We start from the raw sequence: 24,983 nt of genomic DNA, 5'->3' as shown, positions 1-24,983 counted from the left end.
GCAGATGATACTCGGCTATATATCTCATAAAGACCAGATGATTCCTCCCAGCTATCCAAATTGGCAGAGTGCATTGAAGATATAAAACATTGGATGAACTGTAATTCCCTTCTTTTAAATTCTAATAAAACAGAAATATTACTTATTGGACCAAAGATAAGCAAACCAAATATTTCGGATTATAAACTGCAAGTTGAAGGATGTACTGTTACTCCAACAAATACAGTAAAATATCTAGGTGTTATATTAGACAGCAACCTCCATCCATCCATTTTCTTCCGCTTATCCAGGGCCGGGTCGCGGGGGCAGCAGTCTAAGCAGAGATGCCCAGACATCCCTCACACTAGACACTTCCTCAAGCTCTTCCGGGGGGACACCGAGGCGTTCCCAGGCCAGCCGGGAGACATAGTCCCACCAGCGTGTCCTAGGTCTTCCCCGGGGTCTCCTCCCGGTCGGATGGGCCTGGAATACCTTCAGGGGAAGGCGTCCGGTAGGCATCCGGAACAGATGCCCAAGCCACCTCAACTGACCCCTCTCGATGTGGAGGAGCAGCGGCTCTACTCCGAGCTCCTCCCGGGTGACCGAGCTTCTAACCCTATCTCTAAGGGATCGCCCAGCCACCCTGCGGAGGAAGCTCATTTCGGCCGCCTGTATCCGGGATCTTGTCCTTTCGGTCATGACCCAAAGCTCATGGCCATAGGTGAGAGTAGGAACGTAGATTGACCGGTAAATTGAGAGCTTCGCCTTGCGGCTTAGCTCTTTCTTCACCACGACAGACCGGTACATCGACCGCATTACTGCAGAAGCTGCACCGATCCATCTGTCAATCTCCCGTTCCATCCTTGCCTCACTCGTGACAAGACCCCAAGATACTTAAACTCCTCCACTTGAGGCAGGAACTCTCCACCAACCTGAAGTGGGCAAGCCACCCTTTTCCGACTGAGGACCATGCCCTCGGATTTGGAGGTACTGATTTTCATTTCAGCCGCTTCACACTCGGTTGTAAACCGTCCCAGTGCATGCTGAAGGTCCTGGTTTGAAGGGGCCAACACGACAACATCATCCGCAAATAGCAGACACAAGATCGTGTGGTCCCCAAACCTGACACCCTCCGGCCCCTGGCCGCGCCTAGAAATTCTGTCCATAAAAATTACGAACAGAACCGGTGACAAAGGGCAACCCTGCCGGAGTCCGACATGCACTGGGAACAAGCCCGACTTACTGCCGGCAATGCGAACCAAGCTCCTGCTTCGGTCGTACAGGGACCTGACAGCCCTTAGCAAAGGACCACAGACCCCATACTCCCGAAGCACCCTCCACAGGATGCTGCGAGGGACACAGTCGAATGCCTTCTCCAAATCCACAAAACACATGTGGATTGGTTGGGCAAACTCCCATGAACCCTCCAGCACTCTGTAGAGGGTATAGAGCTGGTCCAGCATTCCACGGCCCGGACGAAAACCACACTGTTCCTCCTGAATCCGAGGTTCTACTATCGGCCGTATTCTCCTTTCCAGTACCCTGGCATAGACTTTCCCGGGAAGGCTAAGAAGTGTGATCCTCCTATAGTTGGAACACACCCTCCGGTCCCCCTTCTTAAAAAGAGGGACCACCACCCCGGTCTGCCATCCCAGAGGCACTGTCCCCGACCTCCACGCGATGCTGCAGAGGCGTGTCAGCCAAGACAGCCCCACAACATCCAGAGACTTGAGGTACTCAGGGCGAATCTCATCCACCCCCCGAGCCTGTCATTTCAAAATCACATCTCAAATGTCACAAAAACAGCCTTTTTCCACTTAAGAAATGTTGCCAAATTACGAAATATTCTATGGGTTGCTGATGCAGAGAAGCTTATTCATGCATTTATGACCTCAAGACTTGACTACTGTAATGTGGTTGTCCTGCATCATCAATAAACAAACTACAGTTAGTTCAGAATGCCGCTGCCAGAGTTCAAACCAGGTCTAGAAAATACGATCATATAACCCCAATTTGATCAACCCTTCACTGGCTACCCATTAAGTATCGTATTGACTTTAAAGTTATTTTAATCACTTATAAAGCCTTAAAGGGTTTAGCCCCTACCTACATAACAGAGCTTCTATCACACTATAACCCATCACGCTCTCTAAGATCTCAAAATCAGGACTTTTGATAACACCTAGAATAACTAAATCCACCAAAGGGGGCCAAGCTTTCTCATACGTAGCACCTAAACTCTGGAATAGCCTTCCCGATACTATTCTTTGGAAAAATGCACATTGTGAAAAGCGCTATATAAATAAAATTTAATGGTTTCATCAGACCAGAGAATTTTGTTTCTCATCGTCTGAGAGTCCTTCAGGCAAGCTTGCATCTGGCCACTCTGCCATACAGGCCTGATTGGTGGAGTGCTGCAGAGATGGTTGTTCTTCTGGAAGGTTCTCCACTCTCCACAGAGACATGCTGGATCCCTGTCAGAGTGACCATCGTGTTTTGGTCACCTCCCTGACTAAGGCCCCTCTCCCCCGATTGCTCAGTTTGCCGGGCGGCCAGCTCTAGGAAGAGTCCTGATAGTTCCAAACTTCCATTTACGAATGATTGGGCTCATTGAGAGTCAATGCTGCAGAAATCTTTTTGTACCCTTCCCCAGATCTGTGCCTCAATACAATCCTGTCTCGGAGGTCTACAGACAATTCCTTGAACTTCATGGCTTGGTTTGTGCTCTGACATGCTCTATTAACTTTGGGACCTTATTTAGACAGGTGTGTGTGCCTTCCCAAATCATGTCCGATCAACTGAATTTACCACAGGTGGACTCCAATCAAGTTGTAGAAACATCAAGGAAAATCAGAGGAAACAGGATGCACCTGATCTCAATTTTGAGTTTCATGGCAAAGGCAGTGAATACATATGTACATGTGCATTATTAATTTTTAATTTTTAATAAATTAGCAAAAACTAACTTCTTTCACGTTGTCATTATGGGTATTGTTTGTAAAATTTTGAGTAACATAAAGAATTGAATCAATTTTGGAATAAGGCTGTAACATGACAAAATGTGGAAAAAGTGAAATGCTGTGAATACTTTCCGGATGCACTGTATATGCGATCCCCTTTAGTCTCTGCCTACCCTTGACAGCACAAGCTGAAACCATAGATATACATACACACACAGATGTCGCAGTAGTTCCCGGCGCTGCTAAGCTGTTTCTCAATGCACATGAGAGCTGTGCGTAATCCGTTATTTACGAATTAAATGTAAAAAATATATATAGTACGGAAGAACCGGTACTCGACCTTAAAAAGTGGTATTGGTGCTTACCTAACGGTTATTGTCATTACTGTTATATTGTGAAAGCCATAGTTAATCCACAAAGTTGAATACCTTTTTGTGAATACCTTTTTTAATCAGTTAGTTACATCTACTAATCTGGGTAGAACTGCAGCCAGTTTCCCTCCAACGGTATTGTAAGATTTGCTTATGCCACCAGCCACTTACATTGGCATTCTCCAGGGCAACACTGGCTCCAGCCTCCAATAGGATGTGGGCAGCATCCACATTCCCAGCCAGCACAGCGCAGTGGAGAGGCGAGTTTCTGTTCACTTTATCTACTGCATTTACTGAAGCATTGCACTTCAACAGGAAGTTTGTGGGCTCAGGTCTGTGGAAAAAAATATCACAAAAACAAGTGAAGCATTGTTACCTCATTCCTTGTACAGCAAGACAGATGCACCTAAAAGGTTGTCCATTTATGCATTTGGCGAAAACTTTTATTCAACGTGTCTAGCAGGGCATTTAGAGTACATTTTATCCAAAGGTGTATTCCAACAGAATTGAACTCATGACCCTGGTGCTGCTAATGTCATGTTCTACTAGTGGAACTGGTATTGTTTTACAGTAGCTCAAGATGTCCATGTGTTTGATCCCAACGGAACACACAAATCATCACACAAAAGCCAAATGCATAAATATATTGTAATTTATGACCAGTGTCTATTCTAGTGAGTTGCCTGGGAGTTGTACCCAATTATTTTCTGTGCCGCTAACATCAATGGGGTCTGTCCATTTATGTCCAGGGAATCCACTTCCTAAAATCAACACACAAACAATTATAATGTATTTTAAACACAAACTTTGAAAACTGAGAAAGGCAAAACCATTTAAAAAGTGTAATTATAAGAGTTCACTGTGTATTTTAGTCACACCTGTCCTTTGGCCATCAAGTACGCTGCAATAGGCATATGCTGGAAGAGAACGGCAAGATGGAGACCACGATACCCCTCTCCATCTGCTAATGATGGATCAGCTCCATACCGCATAAGCTGAATGACCATAGACAAATGACCCTGTCTGTTGAAAGATGTGTACAAACATCAACACTCAACTACAAAACAGACAGAGGCTGTCTAAGTAATTCTGCAAGAGTCTTAGCCTGTTGCCTCTGATATTGCTGCTGTAGTGGACATAAAAATGTACATTTAGATATATTTGATGCTGTGAATGTTGATGTCATTATTACAGTACATACATTACATTACTGAGGTCAGCAGTCAAATATTTATTCTACTTTCCATAGAAACCAACTGTTTAACTAGAAAACCAATGTGTCTTATGAAGTGCCATTTGTCACATCGAAAAACTATAATTTTTTATACTTAAGTCAAATCAGAGCTCGAATTTTGGCATGGGATTGAGCATATTTTAATAATTTCCACAAATCCAGCTTTAACAATGCGAGAAATTCCTGCACCCATTGTAATTGATTCATCAATTATGAAATGAAACCCACTGCCGAATTCACATATGAAACTGTCTTTTTTCTAGAATTAAATTTCACAGTCTGTGCCGCACTGCACTGGCATATTTCACTGAGCCCTTGAGAATTGACGTGTTCCTCACTGTCAATTCAGTAGTTTGTGTCATGCTGATCTAACCAGAATTTACTGATAGAGATCCTATTAACTAAAACAGAATCAAATTAGTAAAAAGAAACCCACCCTGCATTAATAGTAGACTTTGAACAGAATGTTCACATCTGGTGCGCAATACCTGCGAGTTGAAGACATGATGCTGTGCTGAATAAAAGGGATAGATTCCCCTTTTGTACAGTCATTTATGCTCACACACACGGACACCAGCTTCCCTCATTTCAATTAATAATTGAAGCGCCTCCAGAGCATGCAGACCACGAAACCAATACAAAGTCAAGAAAAGGACAGCAACACTTTCAAGTTCATCATAAACCAGCTGACGCGTGAGCATTTCCAACCTCACAATCAACGCAAAGTTTGGGTTACTCGTCTAACCAGAGTGGTTTAGCGTCGCACTCAAACTTCTTAAAAAGAAAAGTTGTTTGACAAATTGTTACCGTCAATGTTTGCATAATGGCATTGTAAACTCCACAAACGACCACGTTGTTTGTTTGTTTACTCCGCTTTTTTGGTCTTCCGTAGCACAAACTCAATCAGCTGTTTCCGTGGATCACCCTTAGCACATCACTAAGTACCAACAATGTATGTCATATATCTCCTGCTTCGCATTGTTTTCCTATTAATGACTTTTAATATCACCTCATTTTGTAATGTTTTATTTGACCAAGTACCTGACGACTTAAATGGCTTTCATACTGAACTCTCCTATATTGCACTTATGTATTTTTCTTGCACTGCACTCTACCAGCCAGTTATTTTTTGCCTTGTAATATATATATTTCTGTGTTCCTTGTAAAACTGTCATGGAAAGCTTTGATGTATTAATTATCAACCGGCCAATCCCATAATTATGCTTCTCACAGTTCCAAAGCTGTTAGATTAAAATATTGTCTTTTAATAATTATACTTCTTTTAATGTCAGGTAACATTAAGTCAAATCCTGGGCCTACACCCCCATGTATTCATTTACCTACTGCATTTGATTTTAAAGAACAAAGTGGTCTTGGCTTCCTTCACATGAATGTTAGAAATCTTGTGCCAAAAATGGACCTAGTCAGGTTTTGGGTGTCTACCTCAGACCCTGATGTTTTGGTTTTATCAGAGACTTGGTTGAAGAAATCAGTTTGATTCCTCTATTCATATTACTGGTTATAATTTATTTCACAGTGATCGTCAAAGTAAGGGCGGTGGTGTTGCCATTTACATTTAAAAACAGGTTTAATTGCAGAGTAACTAAAATATTTGAGTTTTTCTCTATTGATATTTCTTTTTTTTTTCATCACTTCTTACTTCTTTCTTACTTATTTCTGCTGCTAAAGAGGCCTTAAATTCTCTAGTTCAGTGGTCTCCAACGTGGTGCCCGTGGGCACCTGGTAGCCCGCATGAACTCTGTAAGGTGTCCCCTAAATACAGGGCTCACCAATAATGCTCAAGACAGCTGACAACTCTGTGACTATACCGATCAGCCAAGTGCTACATCGTCATGAAAGGTTATTATTAGCAAGTGTTATAAGCTTTAATATCTGAAAGAAAACTGAATTTGGTTCTGTGAGCGTAAAATTAAGGCATCACATGTTTAAAGTTTGAATGTATGTTATGAACAAGTAGTCCTCTAGAGGATTTTAGATATTTTGGTAGCCCTCGCTTACAAAAAGGTTGGAGACCCCTGCTTTAGTTGATGTATTAGTCGAATTACAAGATCGGGAAATTGTGCTTATGGGAGATCTGAACTGGGACTGGCTCGCGGCTAATTCTGACTGCCTGAAAAATATAATGAGCTAAATTTTCCTCCCCTACCTGTCCTAATATAATATTTCCAGATAAGTCAACCCTAATACATCTAATACTCACTAACACTACACAGAAATATAAAGGAATAGGGGTATTCTCTAATGACATTAGTGACCATTGTACCGTAGCATGTGTTAGGGACACCAAGCTCCCTAAATCAAAGCCTTGCATTCTCATTAAAATACATTTTAAAAGGTAAAAAGGCTTGTTCTACAAACATGAATTAAACATCTGTGATTTTTCTAGAATTAGCCTTATGCCAGATATCAATGTGCATGGAACTACTTTCACTCACTTTTTCTCTCAATTACTGATAAACATGCACCCTTCACATGCTATAGAATAAAAGGGCGTGATAATGCCTGATTCTCTTCTCTAATCCACGAGAGAAACACAGCCTCCGGGACATTGGGTTGGGGACTAAGGCAGTTGATTGGTTCAGAAACTATCTTGTCAACAGAACACAAACTGTAGTTTTCGATGGGCATAGGTCTGCCCCATTGGGGGTCCATCGAGGTGTCCCTCGAGGGTCTATCCTTGGTCCGGTCCAGTTTACCATTTACATCAATACTATTGCCTCTGTAGCAGATAATGGCAAAATACACCTTTATGCAGATGACACAGTACTATATTGTTCCGCCCTCACCCTAGCTCAAGCTTACCAATCACTACAGTGGTCTTTTAATTTATTACAGGCCACTTTCATTGAACTTAGACTGGAACTAAACGTTGGTAAAACAAAGGTGATGCAGATCACAAAGTCTCGCATAGAACCCGCATCAACAGCCCTAGCCATTTCCACACTGGCTGTGAAGTGTGTTGGAAATGTTTCTTCTTATAAATATCTTTGTCTGTGGATGATGAAAAGCTAACCTTTAAAGTTACTTTTGAGAGTAAAGAAAAGTAAAGTAAAAAAAACAGAGTAAAGCTCTGCTTTTATTTTAAAAATAAATCCTGTTTTTCTCTTCAAGCTAGGAGGAAATTGATCAGTGCTACTTTTTAACCAGTCTTGAACTATGGAGATGTTATTTATATGCATGCTGCCTCTACTACGCTGCACACACTTGATACAGTCTACCATGGTGCATTACGGCTCATCACTAATGCAAAGTCACGGACTCATCACTGTCATCTTTATGAGGCGACTGGTTTTAGCTCTTTAGGTCTGCGTAGATGGTTCCACTGGCACATTTTTATTTATAAAGCTATTAATGGTAATTTTCCCAGCTATCTTACTAGTTTGTTGACCAGGAATTATCCCATTTACAATCTTGCATCTCTGTTAACATTCTGGCTTTAAATATCCCACGTGTAACAACTGAATTTGGTAAGACTGTGTGCTCCAAAAAGTTTTGAAGCTTTTTGTTTTTATTCCAATTGAACATTTTAAACATTTACTTAAGCAATCTAAATTTGAACAATGCACATGTTTTAAATGATCCCTTTATTGTTATTTTAAATAATTGTACATGTATTGTAAATCCGTTTTGTTTGTTTCTGTGATTCTGTGTAACTTGTGTAATTGTTGCCCCAGGGCTCCCTTGTAAAAGAGATTTGACTCAATGGGACATCTCCTGGTAAAATAAATGATAAATAATTCAGGATTTAAGATAACCGTAACCATAATTATACCGATATTTGCATCCACTCCAGCAGACACTAATGTTACGTTAATTCTAAACTCGCACGATGCAGTAGTCAACTGTCACACAAATCGTCCATTTCCTGATGGAGGGAACGAGACGTTTTGTGGTCAGAATGGGGTTTGACTGAGGGATCATCGCTGACTGACTTGAAAAGGCCCATGAAGTCTCTGCCCCGGATATCCGAGAAGAGGCACAACCCCCGCTGAGGGGAGGATTGAGACATGAAAGTACGCATCCTTCAGGTCAATCGGTATGAACCAGCCGGACGTCTGATGGACATTAGGATGCGCTTCTGCGTTAGCATCCTGAACGGCAGCTTGTGTCTGTTCAAGGTACGCATATCCAGAATGGAACACAGCCCCAACTTTTCTTAGAGACGATGAAGTACAGGCTGTAAAACCGGAGAACATTTCGGCTAGAGGGACGAGCTCGATCGCACCCTTCGCCAAAAAGAACCTCGACCCGAAGCATGGGAGCATCCTTGTCTCTGACTGAGGTGGAGAGGATGCCCCTAAACTTTGGCAGGCACTTGGCGAACAGAATCGCATAGCTGAGAAGGATCGTGCTCCCCAGCCACCATGATGGTCTGGGAATTGCCAACCAGGCTCCCAGGGAGCGAGACAGGAAGACTAGGGGCCCGGGGTGGAAAGCGGCTCTGCTGACTTACCTGCCCGGCGATAGTGCACCTCATCGCACCATCTGACTGAGAGTGCTGATGGCTGTTGGCGAGTATGCCCGATATCGTGTCTTGCCATGGCACAATGTTGGGTTTGCCGAACACCGTCCAGTGGAGGGTGAGAATGGCTGTGAGAAAGGCCCAGAGAGAGAGGAAACTCTTTTACAGAGAATCTGGGCGCCAGGCCCCCGAAGGGACCCGGCTGTTGTTTTTGGGACGGGGCAGAGACCACACGCTTTGGGACATGTCAGTGGCGGTGCGGAGTTCCTGCATAAGCCACAGGTCGGCCCTTCCCTCATGCAACTCCTTGGCCTTGTAGACCTGCAGGATGGCCATGGCGTGAAGAGCCGAGGCAACTTGACCCGCAGCAGAGTAAGCTTTACGCTTTGGAGGAGAGCCTTGGTCGATCTCTCAAGCTGGCAGCCATCTGTGGCGCAAAAATGCACCACGACGGCACGTTCCACCTTGGGCACATCGATGTAGCCCCTAGCTGCGCCGTCATCGAGAGAAGTGAGGGCGATCGAGCTAGTTTGACAGGCACGCTATAGAAGGGGGCGTTCCAGGTCCAGGTGGAACTAGCTCCTCATGCATTTCCAGGAAAATTGGCACAGGGGCCGAACGCAGCTTAGAATCGGGCCCGGTCCAGAGAAACCGTGTCCAACGTGTGAAACTTCGAGCGTTGGGGAGTAGCGGTGCGGTGCACTGCAGCCCAATACTCGTGGCGGCCAAGGAGACCTCCCAAGGGAGGGTGCTCCAAGGAATCATCGGGTCAGATGCCAACAGGTCGCCCTCCGATGCTGCAAGCGATATTTCATGATCATGCGCAATTTCCGAATACGTGGCTGAGGAGCAAGACAGTGTGGTACAGTCTTTTGAGGGATGGTTTGAGGCTCACGGTGATCCACATTTCACCCTCGCTGCTCGCCGTCATGGAACAGGGAGCAGACAGGGTGGTGACTGATTCCATAAAGAACACAGCCCCTCGTGACCGTAACGTCTGGATCACCATCCGCCCGCAGTGCTGGCATGACGTATCCACAAACACCACCTCTCAGCGTGCCGGAGGCCCAGACACTTGAGGCAGACGTAGTGTCTGTCCCCTCCCCCGCTGTGCTCCCTGCTCAGGATGAAGAAATTTGCTGTTTTAGACACCTCTGGTTTACTGCCGAGATGCCCAGGGAAGTCACTGATGAGAAGGGACAATCCGCGGCACCACGTCCAAAAGATCCAGCAATATAGTAAGCAGGAGTCGTCAGCATCCGATACGACGGCTCTGAAGAAAAAAAGGTGAATGAATGCAGCACGCCAGCTTCCTTTAATAACAGAATATCCGGGGCGGAGACCGGCATGCAAATTTTATTCACCAATTTTCATTGGTCTTTTCAAGTCAGTCAGAGATGATATGTTCTCAAGTCAAACCCCACTCTGTCGACACAACGTCGAGTGACCGACAGAAAGAGAAGGATGTATAGCTGATGTAATGGAAATTTTCTAGTCTCGCTTCTTGATGTGTCTGTCTATATGTTTATGAAGTGTTTATCTATGTTTTCTTTAAAATGTTATGTTTTTCTCAATACCACTCTGCCTTTGCCCTCGAGCAGGGGCCAAGATGTTCTGTTTGGAATAACGGGCGTCACTTCTCGTAAACCAGCTCGGGATTCTTGCTGGGGCAAAGGGAGGGGTGTCACATTTTAATCATATATATACTCTGTGTGCAGGAGGAAAGAGCGCCTTTTCTCTGCACCATGCTCATTGCTTATGATGCAGATTAAACGACAATAAAATACGTTGCAAAGTAACCTCACCTCTCTGTGTATTGTGTTTGTCAAAATTGACTCAACCTAGATTAAAGAATAAGAAAATTCCACAACACTGACCTTAATGTGGTGTATTAAGTGTTTTTACTTTCTCTAAAAATTTTGGATTGAGGTACTTCGGGCAGAGTTTTGGTCAGCCGTGATCCTTTGTGAAAATTGTGACAATTTACGACTTCATTGATGAAAACATCTGTCCTTGCAAATGCCGCTCTCTGAAGGCTGAAGGTGCGCTCATCATATCACAGGGACGCAAAGCATATCTTGACAGCTTGCTCATACATGTATAATGCAAGTAATATATCAATTAGTATTATATTACGCCTTAAAACAACACTTCCTGAACTAGTTTGTTCACACCAAATGCGAATGAAGCGTTAAGCGCGAGTGATTTACATGTTAAGTCAATGCAAAGACGCGATGACCTACCTGCGGTGCGATTCGCGCGAATGAGGCGGCACGGATGATGTGAATCGCGCGAATGAGGCGGCACGGATGATGTGAATCGCGCGAATGAGGCGGCACGGATGATGTGAATCGCGCGAATGAGGCGGCACGGATGATGTGAATCGCGCGAATGAGGCGGCACGGATGATGTGAATCGCGCGAATGAGGCGACACGGATGATGTGAATCGCGCGAATGAGGCGACACGGATGATGTGAATCGCGTGATTCGCTCGAGTTGAAAAATCTGAACTTTGGTGAAAATTTGTGCTGCGTTAAACCAATCAGGAGCTTGCTCTAGTACAATTTCAATTTCTATAGTTCAGTTTGATGTGTCATGATAAGTTAAGGGTTACTTAAAGTCTGTAATGCATGTAATGTCATTACCAATAAATTACCAATTCATAACATCACATTTACCGTCTCCTAAAGTTGCAGGATAACCAAGAACGGTCCAGTTACGTAATAAATTGGTAATATTTTTATATCAACATGACCTGCACCCAGGTCTCAAGCACGTAATTTCATTACCATTAATATTAGCCCATGCAATAACATTGACGATTCAGACGACAATTATTATGCTTGTTTAAAAAGTTTTTAGTTTGAACATTAAAAATCTGCAAGATTTACCACGCTATGCAGGCTGCTTTGTGTATGGGAATGTTAACATCGCGCACCTCCCGCCTTGGCTCAAGTTCAGAGCAGAACTGCGCCTGACAGGCCAGCTCGTTTCTTCTAAATTCTAATTTCATAACAGTGGATTAAAGAGTTTACTTTACTACTAATTTACTCGTAGGCTGACAGACGCCGTTAGCTAGAGTAACAATGCTTTTTTGAGGTGCTTCTTTACTGAGTGGAACAAAATTCCTCTGATAGGAAATTTTCGTTTTATCAGGTGAGACTTTTCAACAAATGGCATTTCTGAAAGAATGAGAGTAAAGTGGCTAAAAGAACGGTTTAAGGTTTTTGTTATTTTTAAAGTAGGCCCCTATTTATACTGCGGAATAGGTAGGAATCATTCCTCTGACAAAAATTGCATTCAGGTAAGACATATTTGCGTGGTTTGTATGAAATGTATAAAATGTTCTTTAACTAATTATTTGGTTTTATTTTTATATTATTAAGCACTGGTGGCTGTTAAGAGCAGAGTGACCATGTCAACCAGAATATGCACTGAAGACTGAATACAGCAAAATAATGACAAAAGATCAACAACATCATATTAAGTAACACTCATTTCAAAGGGTTTTTGTAAATGTTGATCTCCAAATTATTGCATAGCATGCTTACATCATATGTTATGTACACTGTCTTAATAGCTATAGTTATAAAACAGCATAATGTATTTAAATAGCTGTTATACAAATTACTGTTCATTTCTATTAACCTGTTCCATGTTTCTTGAAGCTTTTATTCTTTTTATTATTTTGCTTCAAAATTGTCAAAATAATAAATGTTATTTTGTACTGTTGTACCATAAATTAACTGAAGTTTGAGAATGCATTTGTCATTTATATATGAATATATTAATAACTATCTGACGTTGTCACAACGGTATGATAACGTAATCTGATGACCACACTTTCGTTGCGAAAACGTAATTTAGTGACGTTGTGACAACTGGAAAAGTGACATTCCTGGATTCGTTGCCACAACATAACTTGCTGAAGTTGTTAGTAAGTAACCGTGATGTTGTGACCCTGTACTGATTGGTACATTGTCACAACGTTGCGGTAACTTACTGACAACATCACTACGTTATGTTGTGGCAACGAATCCAGGAATTTCACTTTTCCAGTTGTCAAAACGTAACTAGTAACATTACCACAATGAAAGTTTGGTCGTCAGATTACGTTTCAGTTACGTAACAATCATGTGATATGATTAGCTGGGCATTCTGTGTGCTTTGCTTAGTGTTCAGATTGTTTAATATGAGCATAATTTTGCACAACACTTGTCAGCAGTTTAACTTTATTCTAACATCCTACTTGCTATTGCCGTTTAAGTCACTAACAGTGCGTCGTGATTCTGTCGTCCTTGTCATGAGTTTACTAGTTTAGAGGTTGTCTAACAGTCCTGAATCGTGCAAATGAATGCTTGCAGAGGCGTTATAGCTCAGTCTCTTGTGTTACCAAGGCAGCGCGTTACGCGTTTGTGCTTACATTCAATCGTTATCAGCCCTGCGGTGAAAAATGAAACCATTTAATGGCTGGCATGGATTTTATTTTATGTCATCGTAATGAATTCGCTTGCAAGAAACTTGGAATGTAATGATACGTATGCTGTATACGGTGAATCTACAGATGCTGTATAATAACTTCCGCATTTGTGTGTGCCTGTCACGAGTGACGCTCCTGCTTCGATCCTCGTTCGCCACCAGAGGGAGCCATCTCCCGAGTATTAACATTTATCAGGACTCCGCTTCCTATAAACCCACATACCAGAACTGATTGCACTTGCACCTAAACCTCATTGGACTGCCTATTTAAACCTCTCATTCATTCACACTCATTGCGAAGTCTTGTTTTGTTCCGGCATCATTACTGAGCGTTGTTTCTGTCTGTTTATCCTGTGTCTACTTTGGAGAGTTTACTTACCTTCTGATTGTTTGCTGCCTGGAGACAAGGGACTGGCCATTATTTTAAATAGGAATTTCTCTGGATTTTCACATTCATGGTATGTTTTTACTTATAGTATGATCTGTATATTTTTTATTTTTATGATTCTGCCAATCATTTGACAGTTTTTTAATGATATTTTTTTAACGGTGTAGTTTGTTTGAATCTTGCAGATACATTTTGATGTAGAGTTTTAAGTAATTTGGCTTTAACTTGATCAAGTAAATAATTCATTTGATTTCACAATAAAAAGTTTTACATTTGCATTTGGCAGACGCTTTTATCCAAAGCGACTTACATAGCATTATCCTACACATTTATACATAGGTATCTGCAATCCTGTGGGATCCAACCCACAACCTTGCGTTGTTAACGCAATGCTCTTACCACACAGAGCTACAGGAAAGCTTAAGTTAATTAACTAAATATATTATGTTAATTGATATCACAATGTATCTTTCCCTTACTCATGCATGGTAATTGCTCGTTACTTTGCATACTGAATACAACAAACTCAAAATTTATTTAAGATTTAAGCTATGATATTCCCAATTTTATGTAACGGATTACCTCAGTTCTTTGGGCTTTCCCAACTCATTCAGTTATACAGTTATTCAGTAGCCCACAACAAGTAAATTATGAAAAAGCCACAACATATGGACTCATTGCAAGAGAGATATCACCGTATCAGGTAAAAGACAAACTGTCAACATGTCCATATTGTTTTTTTTACATGACATACTTACTGTTTTAATTTACAAATATAGAACACAATTCATATTTTAAAATGTTTTTTTTAAATTGTGCTTATTTTTCTGTATAAAAAAGATAAACAATTAATTTGGTAATCCACTGTGAGTTTTCAAAATTCCTTAACAAGGGGAGTCAATAACCTATTGAAATTTAGTCCCAGTCAGCACTGTAACCACCGTATACAAACAAAGAAAAAAGTTTAACAATGAAAAGCTGACTTTAAACAATTAAAAGAATGACTAGAACAAACTATTTCAATTTAAAACATGAAAACATGGTGATAGTGACAACGCTTGTGATCTCAGAAAATCTTGATGTGTGCATTGTGTATAATGGACTTTATGTGTGTCAATGGAATCTTTAAAGCTGCAATGTGGAGAAAAAAAGAAGGATATCTTGACAGAACTGCAATATAATATACATAATTACCTCGTCAGAGGTATATTAAGACCTTACATAATGAACTGTTATATTACCTTAGAACGGGTTCAAACATTTTTATCAGCTAAACCCCTTTCATCTAAAATATTTACTTTATGTACCCTCTGAGATTTAAGAAAAACATTTTTTTATTATCACCTTTGCACGATTATCTTTAAAAAAAAATTTTAAACTGTTTTAAAGTTTTTTATTTTACATTAGAATTTTACATAACTATTGTTATATTGTAGCCTGTAACATCACTTTGCAATTTAACTTTTATCTTAGTATTGTAAACAACACTGGTAGAGATTTTGTGTACCGTATTAACTCACAATGCCATATTTCTATAGTAGCCCTAAACCGACAAACTGCTCAACAGAGCGCATCTCTTAAATAAGTTATCTCCTTCAGCAAAGAAGCGAAAACATGACATCTCTAGGTCCTGTGTCAGCCACCGTAATGCTTCGAAAGGGAGGAATGAGAAGTGGACTAAGCCGATGATTTCAATTTACCATTAGATGCCGCTAAAATCTCGTCATTGCTCCATTAACTGAAAGTATACACCATACTTCAGCAAAAACAAAAATACAGCATTGCATTTAGCCAATTTTACCTATGCAACATATTAGAGCTAATGTGACAATTCACAACATTGTTTGAAAGTAGAGATATAGCCAGCACTCACCGTATGGCCCAATGGAGTGGAGTAGAATTGAGGTCACCACCAAGTTGATCTATAATGGCACCTTTAGATATATAGTATCTATGATAAAAAGCAAAACAAAATGTAAACAAAAATATTAGGGAGAGTAAAGCAAGTTAAACTGTAATATACAATAAAGAGTGTGTTTAAAGGTTATGTACACTCTCTGGCCAATGCCAATTTGATTGGGACAGCCCCTTCTAATTAACAGATTTGACTACTTTGGTCATTCCCAAATCATAATGCTATAGCATATAATGATATTCTAGCAGATATTCTATATCTTGCGTGTTTTAAAATTTATGGCAACAGATTGGGAAGGTCCCTCTTTTATTCCAACATGACAATACCTCGGTGTATAAAGGTAAAAAAAATATTCAGTAAGTGTGGAATAACTTGACTGGTCTACATGAGGCCAAGAATAAGAAGCACGCAAATCTCCAGAATATCATCATATGCTGTGAGATTAACTTTTACACTCATGACAGAAGCAGACAAATTTTTAGAAGGGGGCCGTTAGTGATGTGGCCAAGCTGTCCTATCTCGGCCGATGTGCGAACCCCCGCTAGAAAGCACAAGGCTCAACAATAAAGACTGCTTGATGGCCCAGGCCAGCATAGGAGACCCTCGGGCCAGTTGACAGAACAGTCTCTGCTGTATCGTCAATAAAAAATATGATTTGCTTGTTTGTAAATATTAAGACGCAAAAGAGAACTTGATTCTGTTCTCACAGGCTGTTTGAGATATGCGTGTTAAGCGCGCATCCCAGACAATGCGCAAAATACTAAATTTAACTATCTTTCACATCATATAAAGTCTTCGGTATAGCATAGTCCATAGTCGTTCTGGGTTTCAGGGTAAAACGAAACTCGAAAATGTTGACGATATACTGTTTTCTAACATTACTTTGTTTCTGGAGGTGGGGTGTAAGCGGAGTATGTAAATAGCTAATGTGCACGTAATCTCAAACAAAAAACATAAAAGTGAGGGCTCCAGACTGCGCCTAAAAAGGTCACAAAGCAAGAACTTCGAAGGTGAAGATGTACACACAACAGAATAACTACACGTATGAGATTTAAAATTGTAAACTCATGTTATGTGGTTCTTAAGATGTATTTGGCGCCTGTTTTTTTCCCAATAGGAGCCCTGCCCAGCCATTCAACAACACAGAGCTATACTTTCGCACCATTTTTTTTAATGTAAACACATGCTAGATGGACCGGTTTCAGAGTTCGTGTGCGCGTCTGCAGCGCCTCACACATTAATCACAAGTGTTTACTGCGGTTCCCACTGCCAACACAGCTGTGCTTTGGGAGTGCTGACTGTATCAAAAGTACAGTATAGCAATTGCAATTTCACATTGCATTATTTTAAATACATTCACAGGCAAACCTCTTCAAAAACCGATCATCTGTCTCTTACTTATGTGCAATGTAAGCATAAAACACGATGGGCCCTTTTTTCACGATCTAAGCGCATGGTTTAAAGAGCACGGTGTAGGTGCACTCAGGGCGTGTCCGAATCCACTTTTGCTAGTTTAACGGCGGGAAAACGGTCGACACGCCTGGGTGCATGGTCTAAACAGGTTGTCCTTATTCTCTTAATGAGTAATGGGTGTCTTTGGGGCGTAACCTGCAATAAACCACCAAAGTGTCATCTTCTATTCCCTTTAAGAGACAGTTGCGCTCCCGCCATTCACTATTTACACCGTGGAATTCAGAAGAGCAGACACTTCGCCAGAAGATCTTGGGACAACACGGTTTGTATTTCCTTCAACACAACATTAAAATTCAACACCAAATATGATAACATGTATGTGTTAAATTTGAACATTAATGAAATATATGATTTTCTGCACGTTTCTCTTCTTCTAGCTAAAGGCCTTATTTCTCATCTATAATGTTTTTGTGTGTTGATTTAGAAGTTATCCCGCTCACCTCCCGCTTGGCCCCTCCTCACACTTTTGAATGAGATGAGAGATGTATTCAGCTTTCTGCTGTGCTGCAGATATATCAGGATATGACATCATGATTGTACCACGAGAGCTAAGAATATGAAGAAGTTTGGCTTTGAAGTGTTCTGATGGTGAATTTGATGTCATGTGCGCTGATCGGACTGCACAGTGTGGCATGAAGTTGAACACCACCCTTAGCGGCAATCACACTCTCAGAGTTCCAATAAGTTTAACTGACGGCATGGTGACATGAAATGATTGGCTTGTCGTGCAAATTCTCTGCCAGTGCGTGCCGCACCCTGCTAAAAGCCGCAAAGGCCAGCTGCCCACGTTGCCCGTGCCTAAATCCACCACAGAATCCATCAAGAATAATTGGTTATAGTCTTTTGTCGCGCTGCTCATGTGCGATGTAACATTAGACAGGATGTAAATGAAAAGGTATTGCATATCCGTTCAAATGTTTATTAGCAATCACGTAAATAATGTTTAACAAAATAGGTTGATGCTTTGTGCAAATATCTCATGCTAATGTCAAATAAGATGGCATTAACAAATGGCACCCCATCGAGCACAGAGTGGTGGGTGAGGAGAGACCCCCCCTCACATGATTGTAAATGCTTTGGGTATACAGCAATACACAATAAAGTGCTATATAAATGCCTCATTCATTCAAATACTATGTCATACGTCCAACTCGTTTAGAGTTTTTCAGTCTTCAGAATATTCAAACTTGTAAAGCTTAAAAAACATGGCAATTAAAAAATGTCTGAACTATACAGCCCTGGCCCGATAGGACAAGTGACAGTTCTGTCAACTGGCCCAATGGTCTCTCATGCTGGCCATCGGGCAGTCCTTAAAGTTGAGCCCAGACAAAAGCTTCTAAAAAAGACGATACTGTGTAGCCCTGCAACTGTTTCTGATGATTTCTTAATATGCATTGGATCATATGAGGCCACAGAAGCCGAGTAGCCAAAATTAAGCCAAATTTAAATACTGGAAAACTATGTCATTCTGCATAAGTGATATGGAGACTTTTTGATGTGCTTGTGAAACAAAATAACAACAAGAAAAATATTTTCACAGCTGTTGTTAGCATATCATAAGGGAAAGAACATACTGGTCACGTGACAAAGGAAACATGGAAATGTAGCCATTTCAGACATAATAAAAAAAATCTTACTTGACAATATCTGCTTGACTATTGATGGCGGCCCAATGAAGCAGCGTAACATTCTCTTTGTCAGGTAGTTGGACATCATAGCCAGCTTCTATAAGTTCTTTACACCTCTCAAGAGCTCCAAACCTACAATTATAAAGAAAAATTATTCTTGGCGTAAAAACTTACTGATTTCCAAATAAGGTGCATAGACCGAGTGCTGTCCAAACTAACAAAATAAGATTTTTTTCTGATTAATGCGCTACAAATATATAACACAACACACCATCTGTTTTTCAGCCTTTGTTTAGCATTACATTAAACAGTGCTCCAGACAAGCTTTTTATACTAGGAGCACTGTTGCCCTTGAATTAAAATTTTAGGAGTGCAAGCAAAACATTTTAGGGGAAACCTAAAATCAGCCTGCAATGCAATTAATAAAAAATTTCCCCCAAATAATCTTGCAAGTTATAAAAAAATTATCGCATTTGCAACCCATTTGGTCGCAGTCTAGAGCCCTGATACAGACTAAACGATTAACAAACAGCAAGGTTCAACACAAAATATGTTTATTTAAGGCTTTTTGCATATTTCCCACGTTGAAATGGTACAAAAAATATATAAGGAAGCCTGAGTCCGCAAAATTTCCAAAGACTGGTGGTTCATAGGCAAGATGTGGTGATCACGGTTAAGTCCAACTGCTTTTAATTTCAGCAAATAATTGCATGCTTTAGTGCAGGTTTCATGGTTTCTCCATTTTGCTAAATGTTTTGCTACTCAAGGGGGGGTTGTTCCAGCAAGTTCCCGTGGGAAAGCAACTTAAAATCAATACCCTCTGTTATGAGTCCTAGTCATATTGGCAGAAACTGGCAATAGGACTTGCGTCACAACAGACTTTGAAATAGTGCACTTATATTTACCCACTTAAATGAACATGCCCACCGGGTTCACTGTTCTAAGTGCCACCATGTAGAGGTGGCTCAGTGGCCCCCTGGGCCCATCATTGCAGCTTACAGCCATATTTGAATCCTTTTTTTTTACATTCTATAACAAAAAGTCTTACTGTGTTGCCTTGACAATATCCCATGAACTGCGGTCTTCAGGGTGTGAGAACTTCCTAGGCTGTTGTGTTGAATCAAGAGGTCCTTGTACAAGTGGAAATCCGGCCATAAAACCTCCAATTCCAGGTCCTCCATGATTGTGGCTGTGTGAGTAATTACCACCATGTCCATGGCAACTGTCACTCATGTGACCATGGGAGTGGCACTGCAAAATATGACAACCTTAGTCATTTCTGTCTCAATGTGTGTATTGTTCAATATCACTAGTGTACCTTTGCTGATGGTGCAGTTTGCTGTGTGATCTCTAAACTGTATTAGCACAAAATCAAGAGATGTATATGCAGTAATACTACTTTAAGGATATTGACAGAGAAACTAGAATAGTTTATACATATCTCTGATCATACAAATCTGGTACGACTAATTATTATCGAATTTCCAAGAGCACGCGAAGGAAGCATAATTACGTAAAATGCAACGATACCTAGTTCCGCAAGGCAAGCACGAACACAAAGGCACACCAGGTGAATAGCATTGGCTACGTTAGCTTTATAGGTCTGCCCAGCATTTGAAAAACATGTTATCGTCAACCAAATTATATCAAATGAAATTTTCTAAGACACTTACACCCTCCCCATCTTTCCAATCCATTGCTTCTGCTCGATTTTATCCGTAATCATGAATTATCTTTACTCTACGCTGACAGGGGGCATAACAACCAGGGCGTGTGTTCAGCGTTAGACTTCCTGGAAACGGTAAGGAGTTCGGCACTCTAATTGGCCAGCTTGTTCCAGTGACGTGGTTTTAGCTTACCCAGAGCCATCCAAAATGGTTGTTGGTAGAAGGGATACAGCTACGACCGGAAGTGGTGCAAAATCTCGCCATATGATTACATTAAATTACATCAGCTAACGACTACACCTACCCTAAACCTAACCTTAAAAAAACTTTTTTTTAAAGCGTGACAAAAATTAAGCGATATAGATGTGCGCATGCCCAGTGGAGGTAACTGTATCCCTGCTAATCAAAACCATCCAAAATCAAATGGTATACTCAAGTAGGGGTGCTTCTCAAGTTGTAGTTTTACAAAATACATAAATGAAACACTACGTTTTACTACAAAATCATATGTAATATCTAATTATATAGTCAAGTCATATTTATTTTAATAGCGTTTTATTTGTATTGTATCAGCAGCTGTACCCAAAAAAGCAAAAACACCAGAAAAAACACGTTAGCCAAACATAGAATAAATAAATATATAAACCCTAAAAAAGTAGTGGTATAACTTACACTATTCAAGATAGTGTGGGTTTAGGGTGCGTTAAGGGCACTGCACTTTGGCGTTTTTGAGACATTGGACAAGACTTGCGCTCTTACTTCCTGTCACGTGCACACGCACGCAAGTGGCCAAGACCGCAAGTGGGTGTATTTGGGGCCCATCCAAATGGCGCACTTCATGTGGACTTTCGGTCTCATGGACTTAAATTGTGCGTGCTCGCCGAGTCTACGAGTCCGAAAGTAGGCCTTCCCATTCAGCATTTTAACGCCCTGAAGTGTGCTCAGCAGCGCCCCCCTTGAAGCGGTCTTCCGCGAAGCCCGCATAGATGCAGGCACACTTTAACTACCCAGGCATCCTTGCGAACGCCCAATCACAGAACGGATGGGAGGAGTGTCGTGGATGTCAGACATTTAGTAAACATGACGGATACATTTTAAAATGTATGTTTTGATAAAATTCTAAATGAATTGATTAATTACTTATTCACATTATTGCTTAATTATTATCTATTAAGCCAGCTATTCAAGAATAAAACCTTTTAATGCAGTGCATTTTATTACTTAAGGTAATAAGCCATGTATTATTGTAGATTTATATAGGCGTATTGTTGTCTCTGGGCTCTGTAAAGCTGAACAACACAGCTTATGTATTATAAAGAAATATTAAATAACAACATATATGCAAATTAAGAAATTTATTAAAATAAATAAATATACATAAAGCAGTTGTATTTGCGTCGTGACAAATGAATGCATTACAAACATAAGAATATATATTGCATAATGCTCGGGTGGCATATCAACATATGAGATACAGAACAATATAAACTTGCAGCTCCAGTCCCAAATAACTACAATGGGACAATAAGCCTCTCCTTAAGGAGCAGCAACCTGATGCTCCTCAAGGCACAAACAAGACAAGACAGACAATGACATAGGCAAAAACAAATCAACATGATAAACCAAATCACAACGGGCAAGCACAAGAGTCCAAGGGAAAGGGAGCACAAGAGTCCAAAGGGAAGTCCAAACAAGGGCTGACACGGACACGATAGCCGGCATGACAGGTACCAGACACAAACAGGATAGCCGGCAAACACAAACAGGACAGCCGGCAGACACCAAACAGGGTAGCCGGCAGACACGGAACAGGATAGCCGGCAGACACGGAACAGGAATGCACCGGGCTGGAATGGCAACGTTAAAGGGGTGGTGCAACGTTATGTCATGCATTCTTTACAATGCTAAACGTGCTGCCTTCTCATGCTTAACATGGTCAACTTGTCAACGTTTTATGAGGTATATAATAATCCTGCTCCTTAACACCTCCAAGAAAAAGAAGATCAACGTGGACTTCAGGAAGGTGAAAGGAGGCACACACGACCCCATCCACATAAATGGGATGGCTGTTGAACGTGTTTCCAGTTTTAAGTTCCTGGGGACTCATATTTCGGAGGACCTGTCCTGGACCACCAACACCTCATGCCTGGTCAAGAAGGCTCACCAGCGTCTCTTCTTTCTCAGGACACTGAAGAAGAACCAACTGTCTTCAACTATCCTGGTGAACTTCTATCGCTGAACAATAAAGAGCATCCTGACCAACTGTGTCACAGTCTAATACGGGATCTGTTCTGTTGCTGAGCGCAAGGCACTGCAGCGGGTGGTGAAAACAGCCCAGCGCATCACTGGGACAACAATTTCTCCAATTGAGGACATCCAAAAGAAACGCTGTCTGCGTCGAGCTTGCAGTATTCTCAAGGACTCCTCTCACCCCTCTCATAGACTGTTTACTCTGCTGCCTTCCGGTAGGCGCTTCCAGTGCCTCCGGACAAGATCCAGCAGACTAAGAAACAGCTTTTTTCCCAGAGCTGTTTCATTATTGAACTCTGCCCCCTACTGATTCCACTACCTCTCTTACCTTTAACTTCAATGCTGCTATAATATTGTTTACATTGCACTACAGGGCTTCCATGCATGATTGAACTGTACACACCAGTACTTCGTGTTATCTGCTCTACTGGACTGTTTATACACGCACAGCATCATTTGCACTCTATACTGCTCACTTGCACACCAGGAATATTTTACTGAATGCTCATGTGCACTAATGGACCACTTTCATAACTGCACTAACTTATCTACTGCACTGTAACTTCAATAACTACATTAACTAATATATTAATACATTAACTAATCTACTGCACTGTAACTCTATTAACTGCATCTACTCATCTATTGCACTGTAATTTCAATAACTGCATTAACTAATCTACTGCACTGTTACCTTATTAACTGCATTTACTCATCTTCTGGACTGCAACCTATTAACTGCATTAACTTGTATACTGCACCGTAACTTTAATAACCGCATTAACTCATCCAATGCACTGTAACTTCAACAACTGCATTAACTCACCTATTGCATTGCAACTTTAATAGCTAATGTCAATAATTTATGCACACTTAAGTCACTTGCACTATTGTTTAGTCTAAATTATTATCTGTTCATATCCACCTGTACATTAATGTTCATAGTGTTAATGTTCATAGTATATAGTCATCTGTATATATTGTTCATAGTACATACCTACTGTCATATTTTCATAAGAACATACCTACTGTAAAATATTTTCATAGTCCATGCACACTGTATAATATTTTCTCCATATTGTATTCTGTATTTATTCAAACTGTATATCCTGCACTTGCTAATTGCACTTCTGGTTAGACCTAAACTACATTTCGTTACACTGTACTTGTATATGTGTAATGAAAATAAAGTTGAATCTAATCTAGTATTTCTGTTCTCATTATTTCACCTTCCCAAAATGAGGCCGGTTATGTCAATGGGGAATCCTTCCACAGCATTAATGTGCAGGTACACTGACATGGCCTGATGTTTCATAATGTCAAAGACTATGTGTGTCTTTAATGTAAAAAAAACCTCTAATGTCTTTGTTGGTCACTGTGAAGATTATATGTGATGCAGCACACATAATTACAAATGTGGAGGCTAAGTCGCCCGGCTTGGTTCATGACTCACTGCTATATCGCGAGTCATCTCTGAGCAACAGAATGGGCCAAGGGAAGTGAATATATGCACTGAACCCATTGTCATGTCTGTCTGTCTGTGGAAAAACAATAGATCAATATCACCTTACAGGAGAGGCTGATGTCCTTCCGCTGGATGATAGTGGTTACCGTGCCAACCTACACTCTTAACATATATTTAATAAATAATAAAACAAAGACCCACGTGGGGGTAACAGAACAAAACATGACATGACTACAATAACAAGACAGGACTAAAACTACCTACACTTAAACAAGACTAAAATAAACTATAAACATGAACATCAAAACTACACTAGACTAGACTAACAAGACACAGGAACTCACCACACAAACCACAATGAACCAGCACAAGACAGAAGACACAAGGGCATTAAATAAGGGAGCAAATCAAGAGGGGAAAAGGTGAAGGGCATTAATCATTAACGAGGGTAACGAGAGAATGGGAACAAAGACGAGACCGGAGAGAGATTATGGAAGGCCATAAGAACAATAATTGTCTCTCTCCACATTTAACATGAGGTTCTGTCATGATCCTGCCACTACACTAAGAAAACATGACATGATGCAGCAGGATCATGACAGAAGCCTCTCCTTAAGGAGCAGCAACCTGATTTTCCTCAAGGCACAAACAAGACAAGACAGACTGTGACAGTGGCAAAATGATAATACA

The 24,983-nt window shown here is 41.0% G+C and overlaps 1 protein-coding gene across 3 annotated transcripts in view; it reads right to left on the bottom strand.

Moving 5' to 3' along the window:
* zdhhc13 (zDHHC palmitoyltransferase 13) overlaps positions 1–24,667 on the bottom strand; it is a 58,994-nt gene extending 34,327 nt beyond the window's left edge. Inside the window, exons 1-7 of one of the 3 annotated variants that reach the window (XM_079462379.1) lie at positions 24,400–24,667; positions 19,960–20,162; positions 18,921–19,043; positions 15,769–15,846; positions 4,189–4,333; positions 4,007–4,071; positions 3,482–3,644 (exon numbers count right to left, since the gene is read on the bottom strand). In XM_079462379.1, coding sequence (XP_079318505.1) covers positions 3,482–3,644; positions 4,007–4,071; positions 4,189–4,333; positions 15,769–15,846; positions 18,921–19,043; positions 19,960–20,144 — 759 coding nt within the window. In that variant the 5' untranslated portion in view covers positions 20,145–20,162; positions 24,400–24,667. Of the gene's footprint in view, positions 1–3,481; positions 3,645–4,006; positions 4,072–4,188; positions 4,334–15,768; positions 15,847–18,920; positions 19,044–19,959; positions 20,163–20,229; positions 20,480–20,584; positions 20,723–24,399 lie in introns of those variants that run through there. The other 2 variants (XM_079462378.1, XM_079462380.1) reach the window with 2 other exon arrangements.
* Positions 24,668–24,983: the final 316 nt, after the last annotated feature.

The sequence above is a fragment of the Barbatula barbatula genome, assembly GCF_947034865.1.
Source record: "Barbatula barbatula genome assembly, chromosome: 1".
Taxonomy (NCBI): domain Eukaryota; kingdom Metazoa; phylum Chordata; class Actinopteri; order Cypriniformes; family Nemacheilidae; genus Barbatula; species Barbatula barbatula.
The sequence above is the reverse complement of the archived record's forward strand: the minus strand, read 5'-3'. Positions and strand labels throughout refer to the sequence as shown.